General features: G+C 44.6%; 1 protein-coding gene across 1 annotated transcript in view; it reads left to right on the forward strand.

Annotated features, from left to right (window-relative positions):
- LOC308343375 (unconventional myosin-X-like) overlaps positions 1-20426 on the forward strand; it is a gene marked incomplete at its 3' end in the record, with an annotated part of 119648 nt that overhangs the window by 31756 nt on the left and 67466 nt on the right. Inside the window, exon 2 of the mRNA XM_080804376.1 lies at positions 13224-13322. Coding sequence (XP_080660502.1) covers positions 13224-13322 — 99 coding nt within the window. The remainder of the gene's footprint in view (positions 1-13223; positions 13323-20426) is intronic.

A 20426-nucleotide genomic window follows, 5' to 3' on the forward strand; every position in this document is an offset into this window, starting at 1 on the left:
ATTAGAAGTTGATACCTCAAAATGACTTGGCCGCTGTCTTGTTGTGTTTCTTGTTTTTATAAGAACATAGTTGGAAAGAGTCTGTTGCATTGTAAAACAATGTAATTTGGCCTACATTTTATTGCGAAGTGGGGAGGCAGTTTTAGTCCTTCGTGGTTTCTAGAGCTTGGGGAGAGTCTGAGACCTTTTTTTTTTTTTTTCCTTGGACCAGACAAAGGTGAATGCCTTCATTGTTCGGTTGCACTGAGCTGTTAATAGTTTATGGACGGTGATTAAGTAGAGCGGGTTAGCCGAGCGGGTTAGCCGAGCGGGTTAGCCACTTGACGTCCTTGCAGCTTAGCCTGTGCTGGCACTTGGCTCATTTGCAGAAAATTGACCTTTCAACTTGGTTTCCACCTGCCCTAGGAGAGTCCGTCCAGTCCATCCCTTGTGTGAGGCCTGCTTCCTTTGTCAACAGCCCAGGTGCAGGCTTTGTGTATGTCTCCCCAGATGGGTCCTTGGGGCATCAAGCTCCAGTTACCTGTTTCTACTTTGTGTGTCGTTCCCCACCCCCACTACCCCCGCCCAGGACTACAAGCTTCTGGAAGTAAGGTTTGTCTGTTGCTAATCTTTGGACTGGGTCTCAGTCCCAAGCATAGCATCTTTGTCGCTCCCTCCGTCAGTGGCCACTTCTCTCCGTGGAGAATTCCTCAGGAGAATTCCTGATGATGGGCTCACCTTCGTTATCAGCCAGTTTGAGCCTCGCAGAAACCTGGGGGTAGGTGGTCTTCCAATCTCTTCTGTAGCTGGGGAAACGGAGACCCGTGGAGGTTAATTTGTCCCAAGCCACATGGCTCAGCTGTGGTGAAGCCAGGATTTCCATTCAAGCAGTTTGCCCCCCTGGACTGCGCCATCCCTGGGAACCACGACACTCCAGTCCAGCCACGAGAGAAACCCCCAAAGAGGGAGCATTCTACGAAATACCTGATGTGGACACCTCAAAGCTGGCAAGGCCATTAAACAAGGAGAGTCTGAGAGACTGTCACACACCAGGGAAAAACCTAAGGAGGCATGTCAACTAGAGAGACTGTCCCGGTTGGGTGGGATTCTGGGACAGAAAAAGACATGAAGGAGAAACTGGTGGAATTAATGAAGTGTGGAGCTTGACTTGAAGTGCCTTAGTTGTGACAGGTGTGCCCTCGAGGTGTGAGAGGTCGGCAGTGGGGGGGACCTGGGCAAAGGATGCGTGGGGACTCCTGTCACCTTTGCAACTTCTCTGTAAAATCCGAACGTAGCCTGAAATTTAAAAAGTTTATTGAAAACAACAGCAGAAACCACAAGCCCCACTGCTTTGCACAGCTGGTCTGGCGTGTCACGTTCCAGGTGCTTCTGCGTCCTCACACCTTTTATTTAGATCAAATCTCCTAGATAGAACAAAACCGACATTTAGGTGATTTAGAAATGTTTCCATCCTCTTCAGCACTCCCCCCCCCCCAATCACGTTCCTGGAGGGTGTAGCTTGTATTTAGAAGTTACTTTTTAATCCCTCCCAACAGAAAAGCATCCATAGTTGTAGTCCTAGAGAAAAGGTTTGTTCATGTGGTTAGTTAAACCAGGCCTGTATGGTCTTGGGTTTTCCAGCAAGGCATTCGGAGGGGAGCTGTCCGAGCAGTGGACGGCTAACAGCCATTCTGGACGTGACCGAGGGTGCCTGCAGCAAGACCCCGGATGTAGATGTGGCCACATTGTGTCGGAGAGAGCCCTGTGGCTCTGGAGACCTTGGCTGAGCCCGCTCGTGCCATCTCATGTGATCTCTTTGTGCTCAGGCAAGCCACGTGGCCTGTCATTTTGTGCAGAGAACCCTCAGGTCCTTGACCTAGGAGTCCACACCTTCAAGGGGAGCGTCCAGTGTGGTCTCTAAGACCCCGGCCGAAACCCTCAGTGGCTCCCCTCTCTGAGCAGCATGGGTCTTGCAGAAGCCACTGTGCGCTTACTGAGCATGGAACAGGACCCTGGGATGGGATTTGGGATTGAGAGGGAGTTAATTAATTCTTAGCCCTCATCTAGGGTGTCTGGCCCTGTTCCAGGTGCTGGAGATTGAACGGCATAAAACTAATCCGTTCCTGCCTTATACTATCCTACATCAAATAGTCCAAACGCTGAAATAACGATGGTTTGGGGGATCTAAGGAAAGCATATTAAAACAGCTGTGGTCATTTGCAGTTGCCTTCTGGCTGTCTTCTGAAAGTTGTGACATTTGTGTTACAAAAATAATAACTGATACGTCTTTGCTTGTGAACCATGGAGACTCCATGAAAAGCAGCGTAAACTGAAAAGAGGGCTTTCTTGATGTATGGAGTAAGGGAGGTCCCGGAAGGCGATGGCCTGTGGGATAGCGGGATCCAGGGAGGGAATGAACTCAGAGGTGAGTCTGTCTCCATTCCTTGTTGATCTCTCCTCCTCTCCTTTTTTATTATTTGCAGTGTAATTCACATATCCTAAAATCCACCCTTTTGAAATACGCAACTCAGTGTTTTTTTGGATATTCACTAATTACTAGTATATCAGTACATATTAATATGAGAATAGACTAATGGTTGCACAACCATCACTATCTGATTCTAGGTTTTCATCACTCCAAAACAAAACAAAACAAAACAGAAAGCCGTCAAAACTACTAACCTACTACAAAACTACTAGCTGTCACTGCCTACACCCAGCCCTAGGCAGCCATCAGTCAGCTCTCCGTCTGCATGGATTTACCTTCGGGACATTTCACAGAAATGGGATCAGACAATACATGGTCCTTTGTGACTTCTTCTGCTTAGTATAATGCTTTCAAGTCTCCCGCGTGTTGTAATGTGTATCAGTTCTTCATCCTTTTTATCACCGAGTAATATTCCGTCGCATGAATGTGCCACATTTTAGAAAAATCTGTTCAGCAGTTGATGGACTATGAGGGTTATTTCCACTTTCGGGCTATTGTCAATACTGCTGCTACGAACATTCGTATGCAAGTGTTGATGTGCGGACATATATTTTCATCTCGCTTGGGTAGATACTGAAGAGCGGGATTCCTGGGTCATCCGGTGACCCTTTTATGTTTACCCTTTCGAGGAGCTGCTGGATCATTCTTCGGGGGGGCTATGCCATTGTACCTTCTCACCAACCGTGTGTGCAGTCCTAGTTTCTCCAAATTCTCGCCAACACGCGATCTTTTTGATTGGACCAGATTATTTTTAAGCGCCTTTTAATCCAGGAAGTATGGTTTTATGAAAAACATCAACTGCTTTTGGAATTTAATAAAATTCTGCAAAGGAATTAGTGTGTATGCCCCAGAAGTGAGAAGTACTTGTTTTAAGTTTATTTACTTCCTATCGTGTTCTTGGTTCATTCGTTTTTCAGGAAGTGATGACAAACTCCTGTCCCAAGTAAATTTGTGTTTTGTTTTATTTTCCCCTAAAAACAGATAGGATAATCTTAATGAAATCCTGTTCTGGCTACTATCAGTTTTTATTTGTAGGGGGTTTTTTGTTGTTTTTTTTGGAAAAAAAAACTTATTCTGCTCAAGAATAGGAAGGAACAACAAACTCTAGGAGATAAGAGGTGAAAGATATCTGGTATTATATTCCGTGAAGAGTGCAAACATCTTGTAATGGCCTTTCTTTGCCCCTTCTGTTCTATATCCTACTGTATCCCCTAAAAAGAAGAAAGGAGTAGTTTTACGTTCCTTAGGATTTCTCACCGGTTTTTGAGAGTTCTTAGCATCAGAACAGTTTTACTCATTTGGTAAAATCTGCGTGTTCTTTCTTTCATTTACCTACTGTCTTTCTTGCCTTGATCTCCTTATGTTATGTAATTATTTCCTTTGGAAGAGATTGGAGGGGGAGGGTATTAGAAAAGAGGTACTTTATCCTGGATGTATGGTAAGCTCTTTAGAGCAGCAACAGTTTTGTGTCCTGTTGAATCTTTCATGGTTCCTGGTACCAAATGGGGGGCTCAAAAGATATTTGTAGGAGGAATGGGCTGGTGGGTGGGTGGATGGAGGGATGGTCTCCTGGGTGAAGTGACTTACAGATGAACGGATGAATTTCATGTGTGTTGACGGATTCTTCAGCCCTAGTTTGTCCTCTTTTCAACACATAAGTGTTGGCTATGTGATGATTGGTTAACTAATATATGGACTAGTTTGTTCTCTGGATTCTCAGTGTTTGAGGTGATCTCAGCAACTTGGGGATATCTTTGTTCTTTCAATATTCTTTCTGGATTATTTCTAGTCACTGTTGTTTACAAGAGTAACTAACGAGCTGTTTTAAGGAATTGTGAAGAAGGTAGGAGAAAAATTAGAATATAAAACCAGGACTGAATCAGTTGGCAAGTTGGACCCCATAGCCAGGGAATAAACTCTTTACAGCATCACACAGTCATAATTTAAGCATCTCGCCACCTAACATAGTTTGGGTTTGATTTTTGGATCAGGAGTGGGAGATGCCAGTGGGTCTTTGTATCTTTACCAGTGAGCAACGGTTAGTTTCTGGTTGGTGATGCTTTTTCCTATTTTCTTTCTTCTTTTTCTCCTTTTCTACCTTCTACCATTCATATGCTTTTCATGTCCTCTTCTGGAAGCTTTTCATGTCCTTCCTCCTTGGAAGCTGCCGTTCCAGGTAGCTGATGGGGTAATAGAGTTTGACCCTCTGGGCAGGACAACAAGAAAAAATGTGAGTGCCTCATGAGCCTTCTTGGTGGCAGCGTTGATGGAGGAGAGGATGGGGTCCTAACGAGTTCTCCAAAGACGTGGGACGAACAGTCTCTGTACTTCATATAATGAATGCAGACAGGCCTCTGTTTATAGCCATACTGGTTTTTAGGGGTGTTTGAGTTGTTGGGGATGCTGCATGTCTACCTGTGGAAATGGTACCATAGATGGTCCTTAGGCCCATAGATGAGGCCCAGAAATTATGTTAGTGAAGATGAGGATGACCGAGAAGAAAGCTACAAATCTATTATAGCTATAAATAGCTGGAAAGCATTTCTTATAAAAATATATAGTATTTCAGCAATACCATCGAGGATTCTAGAGGCCTGTCTAGGGAGCTATCTAACACGTCCAGCATCATCTTAGGGTAGGGGTGATTATGTCTGTGAGTCTAGAGCAGAATGTCCACAACACATTTTCCTCTGGAATCTAATGATGGCCTCAGCCCTGATGGGCCAAGGACAGTTGTTGGGGTTGCCTATCCAGAAAACAAAAGGCATCACTGTTCCGCAACCAAAAGTAAAATGGCACAAGTTGCCACAGGTCTCCATCATCAGGGGCTCTAGGCTCATAGTTTCTCTCTTGAACTTCCCTTTTTTACTCCCCCCCTCACCCCCCTGCCTCGGTGGCTGATGCAGGTTGGAGCTGTGGCCTTAGCACCTGGTTGAGTTCTGCATCCTTTGAGACGGGAGACTAAAACCACCCAGGGTCCCTTGAGAGTCTAAGGAGCCCTGGGCCTGGTTGAAGGGTTCCTCTTTGGAATCTGATAGTGTTGGTGAGAAATGAGGTGTCTCAGATCTAATGCCCTGCCGTCATGAGGTGAGGAAATGAGACTGAGATCAACCAGCCTTGTGGACCCCACAGTCTGCAGGCTGTGTGGCCAGGGGATGGAAAGACCACCCACGGGTGGGGGGATGCTGAGAGTTACTGGTCCCCTGACCCTTCACTCTGTCCCAGGGCCCCTCCTGAGGAGTGGCCATCCCTGGAGGGGAGAGTCTTGGGTTTCCCCTTCCCTGTTCGTTTTTGGGGAAAAATCTGCTGGGTCTGTCTCTAGCCAGCTGTCCTTTGTCCCCACTGCTTGTGGTCATGCTGCAGTTTTCACACTCACATTTCACATGGGCATCTGCCCCCTCTCCATTCTTGTGTGCACCATTTCCAAATTCCTGACCAGTTTTGTGTTGGAGGTTTGTGAGCATTGGGGGGTTGAAATAGCTTCTGAGGGCCAAGAGCACCGTGGCCAGGTTTTGTCCGTACCATTCAGTCATCTGTGTAAAAACATGAAACGTCTGTTCTGATCCACTTTAAAAACATAACAGACTGGACAGAGGGAGGAAAAGGGGAGAGTCCCTCTTGCACCACCATCAGACTCTGCCTCCTTGAACTTCTTCCTTGTCAAACATTTTGAGTCCTAGAGCCACCCTCTCCCTTCTGTATGTACCTGGTTTAATGTCCCCAGAAATTAGATCTGCCCCAGGTATGCTGTATCTGGGCCAATTCGACTCTGCGAAGTTGTAGAATTTTCTAGAAATTAAGCAATAGCATCTGCTTTCTGTTAACAAGGTCACTGACAATAATTGGTTTTGGAAACTGATTTGGCTGTGGCTCCGTGATTCTCAACTAGGACTGTCCTTTCACCGCCAATAAATAATTACCTCAACCTAAATGTCACTAATACCAGATTGAGAAATCAGCTTTAGGACTTTATGTGTTGTAAAAGCTGTATCTTTTAAGTTGGATTTGAATAATAGGATTAGAAAAAAAAATATGTTGAAAAGGTGTTTCTACTTCAACAGGGGGAAAAAAAAGACTATAAAACAGAGATCTCATTTATATGTAGAAGCTAACCCCCACCCCACCCCCAAAAAAAACTTACACAGAGAACAGATCAGTGGTTTGCGAGGGGTGGGGAGGAGATGGGAGAAGTAGGTAAAGGGGGTCAAAAGACAACAAATTTCCAGTTATAAATAAGTCCTGGGAATGTAATGTACAGCTTGGTGATCATAGTTAATACTGTAGTGTGTACCTGAAAGTTGTTGAGAGGAGATCTTAAAAGTTCTCATCACAAGAAAAAAATTGTAACTCTGTGTGGTGATGGATATTAACTAGGCTTCGGTGATCATGTCACAGTTATGCAAATATTGAATCATGTGCACCTGACACTAATATGTTATCTGTCAATTACATCTCGATTTAAAAAAAAATGTAGAAAAAGTGCTGTTTAAATCCTTGGTACTATAATATCCACATCCAGTTTCTGGAATTCAATAGGGTCAGGAACAGGGTCCCCCAGACCTTGCCCTGCAGCCTTTTGTATTAGATATTGTAGAAGATGCCAGGTTAGAAGTGATTGCAGGCAAAAGAGGAGAACTTTGCTTTGGCTGCTGAATTTATTACAGATTTAATTAATTTTGATCTTCTTTCCTTCCTTCCATCTTTTCTTCCTTCCTTCCTTCCTTCCTTCTTTAAGTGAGCCTTTGTAGCTATGATGGGGCTTGAAATCATGACCCTGAGATCAAGAGTCCCATGTTTACTAGCTGAGGCATCGAGGTGTGCCTACTATAGATTTAAAGAGCCCTATTAATTTAGCCATTGCAAACTTATTTGATCCCTTTCTCTTTAAAAAAAAAAAAAAAATCACATTTCTGAACAAATTGTGACTTTATCACGTGGGTGGTTAGAGAATCCTGAACCGTGACTTACTAACACAGGCCAAGTAAGAGAAGTAGGTGTGGTTCTGGGTCTGAGATTGAGTTGTGTGTTTGGGTATAAAAAATGTTCTCCTTTCTGTGAATCTGTACTCAGAACATGCCACACGGAGTGGTATTTAAAGCATAGCATCATTGTCTCTCTTTAGGATTTTTTTCCCCTACCTTCTTTTTAAACTTAGTTTTTTTTTCTTTCCATCAAAATTCAAAAGAGAAAATCATTTTTAAAATCAGAAGGGAAATACAGTACTTTTAAAAAAGTAGATTGAAATCTGTGCTGGTGATTTTATCTTCTTTACCTTCAAGAAGGGATCAGCAGGCATTGTGTGGGAAGGGCCGGGAGGTAAAAATTTCAGGCGGTGTTGCTATGGTGGCCAGAAAGAGCCAGATGAAACTCCTGGCCCAGGGTGGAGGCACCGGGGGTCCCCAGTCGGCTGGGGATATATGATTATCTTCCAGGGTGATGGGTCTAATAATTAAGCCCTCTGAGACCGTGATACAATCTGTCACAGTCTCATCTTTCGATTAGTTTGGGCAAGTCTCCTGTGTGGTCTCAGCCCCTCACTGACATGAGTGGAGAGCAGGGACTTGAACTCAGCACAGGTCTTCAGAGAATTCAGCCCTTCCCCCTGAATGCTTGTGGGTGCATGGGTCTGTGTAAGTTTCTTGATTTCTCTTCTCCCACTTATAGAGACCCAACTGGGGTTTTCCCATTACAGAATGGTTAAGAACGAGTATGTACAATTGAGAAGTATGTAGGTTTGGAAATCATTTTTTTTAAATGATTTGGAAGCATTCCATTGTATGGATTTATTACATTTTGTCTCTATACCAGTTAATGGTCATTGAATAATTTTTAGTATTTTGCTATTAATAAGTAGCTCCAAATATTTGCATGTAAGACTTTTTTTTTAAGGTTTTATTTATTTATTAGAGAGCATGAGAGGGCTGGGCGTGGTGGCCAAAGGGAGAAGCAGTCTCCCCAGTGAACCGGGAGCCGTACCAAGACCTTGAGATCATGACCTGAACTGAAGGCAGAAGCTTAACGGACTGAGCCCCCCAGGCGTCCCTGCACGCAAGACTTGTTGAAACCTTTCTTTTGAGGAGGTAGATCTCTAGGAGTTGAATTGTGGGAACCCATGGTGAGATTGTGTTTAGCTTTTTAAGAAACTGCCAAACTGTTTTCTAAAGCTGCTGTACCATTTTACATCCTTACCAACACGTGGTACAGTCGGTATTATTATTATTTTTTTTTCTATCCAGGAAATCATTTGTTGGTAATGGAAAGTAGAACCCTATGAACCTCCCTTTCAGAAACAGGGAGGCAAGTAATAACCATCCCATCCTACAGAATTGCTCCAGATCAAAGGGGATGGGAGCTTTGGTGCAAGGACATTGTGGTATAAAAATGTTACTGGTGATTACGTGCAGGAAAATTTTTAGCTGTTAAATTTCACACATATCCAGCTCAGAGATTAGGATGAAAACTTGCCCAGGTTTTAATAAAATGTGTATGTTATGATCAAACTTAGAAAGACATTTTAAAACTCAAATCGTGAGCTTTCTCCATATGCTAGGTTGCCTGGATTGTGCATTAAATTATCAGCCTTATTTAACAATGACAGAATATAATGGCTTGCATATGGTGGGCAAATATTTCTTCCCCACACAAACTTGGATGATCTGGTGAGTGTCCGCTTGTGACTTCATTTTCAAATGCCTGTGGGTGGCCTCTTTTCTGGACCTGGGCATGTGTGTTCTATTCAAATAGAGTGGAGGCAGAACATTTGGGGGCTCAGAGAAACCATCAAGAACAATCTGTAAAAATAGCCACTTCAGTTTTACTCTGTAGTTCCGATTTCATGAAAATTGCCAGTTTAAGCTTTTTCGAGGAACAAAGGGAGTGTTTTGAATGTGTTTCCCTTCCTACCTGTGGATGCGGCAGCTGTAGGCCTCGTGTTGTGGCCAATGGGCTTGAAATTTCCAGTCCGGGTGGATTTCCTAGAACCTGCTTATCAGCATCTCTTCACACCTATTGAAAAAGACCTTTGGACGAAGGAAGTTGAACCGCTGTTTGATCCTGTAGGACTGTGTCTACAAAGGGCTTTCCCGACCGTCACGGACAGTAAAAAGTACCACAGCACAACTCAGGTGTAAGAAACTGAACGCTGTGTAGCTTCTGGAAGTTGGGAGGTTTATGTTAATCCTTGCGACAATTTATATTAATTCAGCAATGTTTCATAATAAAATATTTGATTCTTACTAAGTAGGCGATTTTAAAAATGGGTAACCCATGAAATCCATTTTGATTAAAAAAAAAATAGTGCGGGTGATAGTGGTAGCAAACAATGCTTCGGACTTAGGATTTGGAGGACAGGACCACTGTGAATTATTATTTCATGATTTTACCCAATGAGTAAAAGTTCTCACTTTATAGAACTTCGGAAGTTTCCATTTGAGTGTGTGCATACATGTGTGTGTATGTGTGTGTGTCTGTAGGTATTTCAGAACTTTAAAATGTTGCAGTCTCTGATGTGTAAATTAAAAAGATAAAGGGGCGCCTGGGTGGCTCAGTGGGCTAAAGCCTCTGCCTTCAGCTCAGGTCATGATCCCAGGATCCTGGGATCGAGCCCCACATCTGGCTCTCTGCTCAGAGGGAAGCCTGCTTCCCTTCCTCTCTCTCTGCCTACTTGTGATCTCTGTCTGTCAAATAAATAAATAAAATCTTTAAAATAAATAAAAAAAAAGAAAAAGGTGATAGAAACCGGGGTGTCTGGCTGGCTCAGTCCGTAGAGCATGCAAGTCTTGATCTCAGGGTCGTCAGTTCAAGCCCCACAGGGAGTGTAGAGATCACTTCAATAAATAAAAATAGTTCAGGCACTTGGGAGTCTTTTTCTAGATCATTGCAGTTAATGTAGTTTTGGGGTGGAGTGATGTGTGAGAGAACAGTGTTAGAGGACGGCGGAAGTGAATGTTCTTTTTGGAAGCAGCTGTGTGCTAAATAAATCCGACTGACAGGCAGTTGGAGGAGAATTCTTGGTGTTCCCTGTGTCTCCGCCCGAGCTGCCCATCCGAGGGACGGGAGTGCCTCCTGCAGGGGTGGGAACTCCCCTCTCTTGATGTTCTGCGTGTTCTTTAAATAAGGCAGGCTTTATAGAGATTTATAGAGAAATAGCTCGTAAGCATTTTTGATGCTGTGTAGGATCTTGGAGGATTTCAACCCCTCTTTGGAGGTAAGGTTAAGGTATGAGTTAATACCTCAAGACTTGCGTAACAAGGAGAAAGGGAATGCCTGTGGGGAGGGCTTCTGTAGGGCTGTGGCAGGCGGTGCTGGGAGAGCCAGTCACAGGGAACAGGAGAGCTGGTCCCAAAGACTTGGACCAGACTCAGTATTGACTTGGGATTCCGAGTAAGGTTCTCGCTCCTGGCTGGCATAAAGAAGGTCATTACTGGCAACAAGGGAGTAATTTTTAAGTCAGATTTTTAAAAATAATTTTTAAATAAGTACACCCAATGTGGGACTCAAAACCCCGACATCAAGTGTCACCTGCTCTACAGACCGAGCCAGCCAAAGGGCCCCAAGTCAGATTTTTGTGTCTTAAATTTTCCCTCCTGGCAAGGTAAAAGAGAACAGATGGTTGTATGTGTGGTCACTGGCCACTTAAAGTGACTTCTGGGTTATATATTTTTTTAAAGATTTATTTAATTGACAGCACAAGCAAGGGGAGCGGTAGGCAGAGGGAAAGGGGAAAGCAGACCCCACGGAGCAAGGAGCCCAATGAGAGGCTTGATCCCAGGACCTTAAGATTGTGACCTGAGCCGAAGGCAGATGCTTAACCAGCTAAGCCCCCTAGGTGCCCCTGTTGTTATATTTTAATGTGCATTGATTCGTTCATTTATTTTATGAATTACTTCAAGGAGATAAATAGTATGAAGTGTAGAAAGAGCATGGGGTTAGGAATCGGAGAGAACAGCTATGTGGTGGAAAGCAAGGACTTGGGCTCTGAGTTTCGGTTTCCTCCTGGAGGCAGGATTCCTAGCTTACTGAGGGTTGGTATTAAATCCAGTGTCCTTGAGGCTCTTAGCTTATGACTGTGACACACGGGCACGCCATTATTGGAAGTTAGCTACTCTTTTTGCTACTGATAAACATAATTTAAAGTAGCATAACGTGGGGGGAGGGGGCCCAGGTGGCTCAGCGGGTTAAGCATCCATCTCTTGATTTCAGCTTGGGTCTTGATCTCAGGATTATAAGATTGAGCCCGGCATTTGACTATACTGGGCGTGGAGCCTGCCTAAGATTCTCTCTCCCTCTCCCTTTCGTCCGTCCTCCCCCAGTGCTCTCTCTCAAAAACAACAACAACCAAAAAAACCCCCCCAAAACTAAAATACTCCTATGAAAAATAACGTAGCATAAAGTTATGTTATTTTTAACGTAAAGTTAAAGTATAAAGTTCTATATTATTTACTTATATGTTACTTATATATTATTTATTTATATTATTATTTGTCTATATTATTTATCCCCCACCAACTCTTTTAAGAGACTAGTAGGAGCCCCTTAAATGGCAAGTTAAATATACTCTAATCAATATATTTTATATATTTCACTTAACAATTGAAATCAAAACAAATTAAGTAGACCAATAAAATGAGGTTGAAAGTTCTAGAAAAAGTTCCACGCAGGTGCCATTTCCAGTGATAACTTAGGTATAGTATTTTCACATGAACACACTGTGTCATAAGGATGTGCTTTTTTGGGGTCCTTTTTGTTGGGGTTGATGATGTGGACCAAATTAGTAATAACTTGATGAAAAATTAGCGCTTAGTGTTATGTTCCATCACATGGGTGTACATCATACCGATAATTTGTTATAATTTGACCAGTAACACCCAGTGATTTCTTCAAACTTTTATCCCTTGTTCTTGGAAATGAGTGGTTTTCATGTTGTGAAATTAAAGGAGGAGGAAATTCATCATCGAAAGATAAATTCTATGCTTATTTCATTTGTCCAGTGGGGACATAAAAAATGGAAATAAAGTCAACGCTGAAGTCTAGGACCCAGGTGAAAACAATAGGATCTGGAAGTTTCCATCTTGGACTACAGTCCTGAACACTGGCATGTGTTGGGTGGTTTGGTGGAATCCTAGCAAAAGTTCTGATCTTTCCTAAGACTTTAGTCCCTCTCTTGGAGCGTTGATTTGACCCCTGGATTTGGTCCCAGTAAGAAGTCAGCAGACTGTTCGAATGCCGTCCAGGTGGCCAGGCTCATGGGGCTTGGAGCGGGCAGGGTGGGAGCCAGCAGATCCCAGTGAGTTTTCAACACTGGTGGAGCAATGTGGCGACCTGGTTAAACTTGTTTCTGGAACCCAACTGCCTGGAGTCAAGTTCTTCCCATCTTGTGATGCTGGGCGAGTTGCTCTGCCTTCAGGCCTGCAGGTTCTCCCTCTGGAAAGCTCAGTGATAGCAGTGCCTGTCTCAAGGGCCTTTCTGAGTGACATGAGATCATTCGCATAAACCACTTGGCATTTCCGCAACACAGGGCCTACTATTTTCTGGCCTCCTTTTCCGTGTTCTCTGGTGGGACGCTCAGTCACGCTTGTCTCTAGTGAAGGCTGTGCCTGATGCTTTCAGAAGAGTCATTCTTGTCTGAGAAAAACATTTGCTTTTTAAAACGTTGTTTTTTCTTAAAGGCATGTAGTAGTCAGTGGTTTTGAGAGTGGTGATTTGCCACGAAACGCAACCCAAGCTCCCACTGAAATCTCCTTTGTTTTGTTTACAGGGGACACGGGTCTGGCTGAGAGAAAATGGCCAGCATTTTCCAAGTACTGTCAATTCCTGTGCAGAGGGCGTCGTGGTCTTCCGGACAGACTATGGTCAGGTGAGCACACGTGGGCGGCTTCCCGACGTGTTCTTCTTCCGGAGGTTGTCCTACAGGTGCACGTGGGTGTTCGCTGCCCCCCTCCCCCTCCCCCCCATACCTTCAGTGTTTTTTTCTAAGTGGGAAAAACCAAATCCTGGAAAGAATGTAGAACATACATACACCTTAAGTGTGGGGGGGAGATGTAATAAAACTCCCCAAACGGAACGTACAAAGTGTTCCAACCTGGACAGGACAGAAGAGCGCTCCACTTGGCTGGTTCCCGGGAATCTCCTTAAAGAAACAGACCTACAGGGTGCAAGCAATTTGAGAAAAACTTCAGAATTATGCATATTTGCGTATTGGTTTCCTTACCGCTTTCCCTTAAAATTCTTGCATTTCCTACAATGTTGGAAATAACCGGTCTGCCGGTGGGAATGTAGGTAGTGGCGGTTCCTGTAAGAACAAGGTGGGCTTCACCTCACCTGAGTTCCTTGTCCACCTTGTTCTTCAAACGAAGAGGTTCCTTCAGGTGGGGGCGTCAACCACTGCTTCGGGTGTCCTGTTCTTTAGTGTAACCTAAAAGCTTGTATCAGCGAAAGCAAATACATGAATCCAGAAATTAGCTCATCGGTTATATTCGGGCAATTGTAAAAGAAGGCTGGTGTCTCCGTTTTATCAAGGAAACTGATTTTAATGTTACCAACGGATCCCTTTTTCAGAGGCACATAGCAAAATTTAAGACCTGAGGAGTGAAGGATGTCCTTTGCCAGTATTTAAAAACTCAGCGTCTGATTCTGGTTTGCCAGTTTTCTTGAGAACAAACCCTTCAGGGTCAGTGTCAAGTAGTTTAAGGCAGATACGGGCTACGTGGTTATCAAGACCTCTTCACAGAGAGTCCTCTTGGTGGTACCTTTCTCGTTTCGTGGCTTCATCAACAGTGATGTTACTGGGCTGTGTGGCAGGTCCTCGGTTTCTCTGTCGTCTGAGAGTCTTGAAGAGTTGGTCAGCATTTGTCCGGTGGTGAAGACCTAGCCGGGTTTGGTCGACGGCGAGTGCAGGGGATGGAGAGGGGGCAGATAGATCGCGAGTCTGATGGTCATTGCCAGCGGGGACTCGAACTGCTGCCCAGCCTGGTTTCCTTCTCATCAGATTCTCGGGCTGTACTGTATGATCTGTAAACTAAGGACAGGCTAAGTGACTTCTGTCAGGCTTAAGTGTGTACATTCCCATGCAGGGCTCGTCCATGTTCATCTGTCTTTCCATTATCCTGCCTGTCCTCCCTTCCCACCTGACCCAGATGAGAATTCACTTCCTTTCAGGTTCTGTACGTACTTTTCAAGATGATGTAAAAAACAGGAAAGCGTGTATTTAAACAGTGCACCTGACTTGATGTAACTTTGTTCCTGAAAGTGTTATAAAATAGATTGTTGGTGGAATTTTTTCATCATTGACTTGTTTTTTTAATCCCAAAGATAATTCTTTTCTTTCTTCTTTTTTTTTTCTTACTTTTCCCCTCTATAAAAAAATTGTGGTAAAAACACATTAACACTAAACATAACCATTTATTTCCAAAGTTCTTTTTTTTTAATTTATTTATTTGACAGAGATCACAAGTAGGCAGAGCGGCAGGCAGAGAGAGAGAGGAAAGGAAGCAGGCTCCCCGCTGAGCAAGAGCCCGATGGGGGGCTCAATCCCACGACCCTGAGATCATGATCTGAGCCAAAGGCAAACGCTTAACCCACTGAGCTACCCAGGCGCCCCATAAACGTAACCATTTTTAAGTGTACACTTAAGTAGTCTTAGGTATCTTCATACTGTTGTTCAAGAGAGCTCTAGAATTTTGTCATCTTGCGATACTGAGACTATGTAGCCACCAGCAATTCCCTGTCTTTCCTCCCACCTGTTCTTCGATAACCACCTTTGTACCCTCTGTCTCTGATTTTGATTACTTTAGATACTTCGTGTGAGAGGAGGGATCACACACAGACAGACACACACACACAGTATTTTGTCCTTTTTTGGGTGTGGTTGGCTTATTTTGCTCGACATGGTGTCCTTGGGGATCTAAGATGCTTTCTGTTCCCGTCTGAGTACACCGCTCAGCAGAGGCTGACACGGAAACTCCAGCCCTTTGGTGCTGGTGTCCATGACACAGGGTCTGAACTTTACCACGTGAAGCCATTTTCAGTCTTAGCTAATGAACAGCTCAGTGGAGTGGGGCGGTCAGGCCAATAGTCGTGTTCACTGCTGACAGTAGTTAGAGATCGTGGGCTTCAGAACAACTAAACCAGAATAGCATGCACTTAAACGTGAAAGCCACTTTCAGCTTTGACTTCTCATCCTCCGTCAGTCACCAAATTCTTGGTCTTACATTGTCCACTCTGTCATTCCCAAGTATAAGGAGCTTGGAGATGTGTGTAGAAATTACAGGGTTTAAGCCAGAAGAGTGCGACAAGACGGAAGAATTGCATTTCGATTTGGTACAAGAATGGACCGTGGCCAGGGGACTCCAGTGTCTTTCTTTCCTGACGTCCTTCCTTTCCTCATATCACAAGTTCACTGTGATGTGAATTTGCAGATGTATTCGCCCAGGGTTAGGAGAAGTTCATGAATGGGTTCTGGTCCCCAGGATGGGAACAGTGACTCTGTAACTGGGCAGGGACAGATTCTTCAAGGAATTAGGGTCCAAGATACAGAGCATGGCCTTGTCCTGGTCACGCCTGTCTAGGATAACTTTTCAAGGTATTGGCTACTTTTAACTCAGTTTATTAAAAGATGTGAAAAAAATCAGTGTGGGGGGGCGGATGGGAGAGGGAGAATGAAGAGTTATTGTTGAATGGGTACAGAGTTTCAGTTTTTGAACATTTCTGACGGTGGACAGTGGTGACAGTTGTGGGACAATGTCCTTGTGCTTTAATGCCACTGAATTGAACCCTTAAGTGGTTAAAGTGGCATTTTTTTCCGTTCTTTTGTACATTTTACCACAATAAAAAAAAATCCATGTTTGAGGCAAAAGCTGTCAAATAGGTATTTTTCTGCATTAAAAAAAAAAACATTCTGGTGACATTTTTGTTGGGGAAATGTGGCGTCAGAGAAACAAAAGCTAATTAGTCTGCCCTACTTGGGGGACTGTGGTTATGTGACTTGCCTGGGAGTCCTGCTCAGCTGTGCATTCTGATTGGCAGGTCTGAGGCGGGGCCTGAGAGTCCGCCTTTCTCCCAAGCTCCCCGTGGTGGTGATGCTGCTGGTTTCCTGAACCACATGTGAGTAGCAAGGGTGTAGAGGGCTTTCCTGAGAACGGCCTGGGGGTCGTGGCTGCCTGCAGTGAGAGCAGGGAGTACTCCCAAATCCTCTGTGCGGACCACTGGTCCCAGGGTTATAGAGGAGGCAGAGAGAAGAGGAGGAGGGCTTTAGGTGAAGCTAGAACCCCTTTCGTGGACCTTCCAAAGCTCTTCCGTGCTCCTTGCTCGAGGCCCTTCCTTCCTACAACCATTTGACCTTGAGCGTGGCCAGGTTGGGTCTGACGGCAGCAAAATGATTCCCGAGTGAATCAAAAAACCATTTTGAAGTCCTTTTTAGTGTTGGAAGCTGAGCAGAGCCAGGCGTCTCTAAAATCCTAAAGTGGGACCTCAGGGACCCTGGGTAGGCAGGAGATAATAGTGTGCTTTTTGTGAGAGCACTGAAGGGCATGTTCACCGATTTCATTCAGACACTGAGAATTTTGCACATGTGCTCAGCTGTTTTGGGGAGAGTGGGGTTTTTTGTTTGTTTTCCTTTGTTTTTTGGCCAGGGACATAGCTTCACTGTTAACTTAAAATTCCATTTCACACTAAAAGTAAAACTACTGTGGGTTGGTCCAGGGAATGGAGAGGACCCAAATGTTCCCGTTTGATTTATAACGTACGCTCTACTCGCCGTGAAGTATTTGCAGATGGAGAAAGAAATGTGCAAGAGACACGCTAGCACACTTTGTTGAAAACTATGCATAGCTGTGGCCTGTGGAGGACACAGCAGCAGGGCAGGTCCGCACTTGCCCTGAAAGTTCATTCTAGGCGTTCGTTGTTTTATCATGCTTTGCTTTACTGAGCTTAAAGATACTGCCTTTGGTTTGTTTTTTGCCTTTTTGCAGATTGAAGGTTTGTGACAGCCTTGCTTGATCAAGACTGTTGGTGACATTTTTTCCAACAGCATTTGCATACTTTGTGTCTCTGTGTCACGTTTTGGTAATTCTTGCCATATTTAAAACTGTCTCATTATTTTATTTGTTATGGTGATCAGTGATTATGGCTAGCATTCTTTTTTAAAGATTTTATTTATTCATTTGAGACAGAGATAGCATGAGCAGAGGGACAGGGAGAAGCAGACTCCCTGCTGTGCTGGGAGCCTGACGTGGGGCTCGATTCCGGGATCCCAGAGATCATGGACCTGAGCCGAAGGCAGATGCTTAACCATCTGAGCCACCCATACCTGCCCCGAAGGCTAGCATTTTTTAGCAGTAAAGTATTTTTTTTAAAGATTTTATTTATTTATTTGACAGAGATCACAAGTAGGCAGAGAGGCAGGCAGAGAGGGGGGCGGGAAGCAGGCTCCCCGCTGGGCAGAAAGCCTGATGTGGGGCTCTATCCCAGGACCCTGAGACCATGACCTGAGCCAAAGGCAGAGGCTTAACCTACTGAGCCACCCAGGTGCCCCAGTAATAAAGTATTTTTAATGTATGCACATTGTTTTTTAGGCATTGTTGCACAGTTAGTAGCTAGAGTATAGTATAAACATAACTTCTATATGCACTGGGAAACCAAAAAATTCATTCAAATCGCTTTATTGTGAGGGTCTGGAACCAAACCTGCAATTTTTCTGAGGTACGCCTGTCCGTGTGTTCTTGGACATTGAACTGCAGACAGTTTTAGAAGAGCACTATGGCTTTGCAGGGTGTGGGTATGGCTAGATTAGCTCTTATGGAAGTATAAGAGCGAAGACAGCCTTGAACATCGGTCTTTTCTGGAACACTCATGAGCTGCCCGGGCCATCACGATAGCACCCTTTAGGAACATTGTAAATTGAGTAATAAGTTCTAAATTAGATTTTTCACTTTGCAAGTGAGCTATTCTTTTCCGAGAAGAGCCTAATTTGATTGCTCTGAAACAGCTCACAGTGATATCAATTTACCTAATTGTGTTTTAAGGGGTAGTTATTCAGCTTACCCCAGTAAACTTAATCAAGGCAATTACTCTAAGCAGTGATTCTGTGGGGTTTTTTGTTTGCATTGTCTCTCTATGGGGTCTTCAGAAATATTTTCCTGGCTGGGGATTTAATCACCCCAGTCTACAAGTAAATGCCCTCCTCCTCACCCTTCCGTCTTTATTGGCTTGCCACGAGGATGATTAGATTTGGGTTTAAAAGTTATTGTTCTCATTTGATTAATTCACGAAAAGGCGGTTAGATGGCCTGGTTACTCTCAAGTCCGCCCCACCCCGAGGGAAAGTCAGACTTCTTCCAGCCAGACGGGAGACACCGGGCCCAGTGGGCCCGTTACTTGGAGGATCGCTCCTCCCATTTTCAGCCATCCCAACCTTTTCTGTTTGATCTTCTAGTGTTGACTTGTTGGAATTAGTAATGTGGGCCCAATTTTGTGAAACTTAATGATGGATTCGTAGGGATTTTTGTTGTTGCATTTCTCGATCATTTTCTCATACTCACTATCCTAACCAGCTGTTTTTTCTTCGCTGTTTTCCCTTCACTTTGCCAGGACGAGTGCGTTTTTGTGTCCCTGGCAGGGAGTATGCAGCACGTGACGTTCGTGGACCACGTGCATCCACTCCTGGGTGCCGGGGGCATCTCCCTCAAGCCTGCTGAGGGCTGGGGAAGGGACAGTGGGGCAGCCCAACACCCGTGCCCCACACCCTGTCAGGAGGTGGACGGCTGGACCTCCGTGATGGCGCTTCCGGGGCCCACAGATCGGATCTGGCTGTTAAGGCGAAGGGGTGGGTCCGAAATATTTTAACGGAATTGCAAATTTCATCGGAAAGGAAGCTGACAGCCCAGCTGGCCCCCAAGAGCTCAGGAATGCCCTGGAGTTCAGCATTCCATGCTTCGCACGCAAAGCCAGCTGTGGGCCCGGCAGCTGCAGAGAGAGGTCTCACCGCCAGTCCCTTCTGTGTGCTTGGCGGTTGGTGTGCCCCCCGCCCCGGGGCGGGGGTCGGCCCGGGGCCCCTTGGGGCTGCTCACGTGAGTGGCAGGTAGTGGAAGCAGGAGACCTGCAGAGAGACACTTAAATTGAGGAAGACGGGGACAGCATTCGTGATGCAGAACTAGTGTCCCCAGGGCACTGTGAGTCTCCGCCAAGCTATGGGACAACAGGACAGATGCTTTCTAGACAGCTGGCCTGGACGTAATTCCAACCCTGTGTTGTTATTGTTAAAAGTATATCACCTTCTCAATTTTTTTTTAACTTTCGCATTAATGCACGTATTTGGGGGAAATCTTATTCCTTTTGTGTTCAAAAGGAAGGAAGCGTGGATGAGTTCTATTTTTGCCCCTTGTAACCTCGCAGGACTCAAGTGTCTCTTGTATTGCAAAGGCTGCTTCCAACCCAGTGAACCTGTGGGTCCATTGGAACCATGTGAAATTGCCATCTCTCCAGGCTGAGAGGGTTGAATATCGGCAGTTCCAAGTGGTTCGGCTCAAAAACATGTTCATGACCCTCTATTTTAACTTTGTGTCATAGCTTATTGATAAGTTTATCACTTCAAGATAGCATGAAAGATCAAGTTTTCCAGGTAGCTGACAGTAAAGTTTAACAAAATGGGAGTGTTTTTGCAGTCCAGTCGAGGGGCACACCATATCCCTAAAACAATATACAGCCCTGGCTTGGGGAGTCCCACCGCCGTCTGGAGCCAGGGCTCTTGTGTGTGTGTGTTAACAACCTTGACAGGCTGTGACCTTCGTATTTTGGGGTTTTCATTATCTCCAGGTGTCTAAATGATTTTCTGTGATGGGTCTCTGCCACGAATATCCAAATGTGAGTTGAAAGAAAAAAATGAATGGATATACATCTTTTCTTTTCTGAATTGGAGTTTGGGTTTTCCTCTATTGTTGAGTGTCTGTGTGTGTTTATTGTAAATA

Source organism: Martes martes (genome assembly GCF_963455335.1).
Source record: "Martes martes genome assembly, chromosome: 5".
Taxonomy (NCBI): Eukaryota; Metazoa; Chordata; class Mammalia; order Carnivora; family Mustelidae; genus Martes; species Martes martes.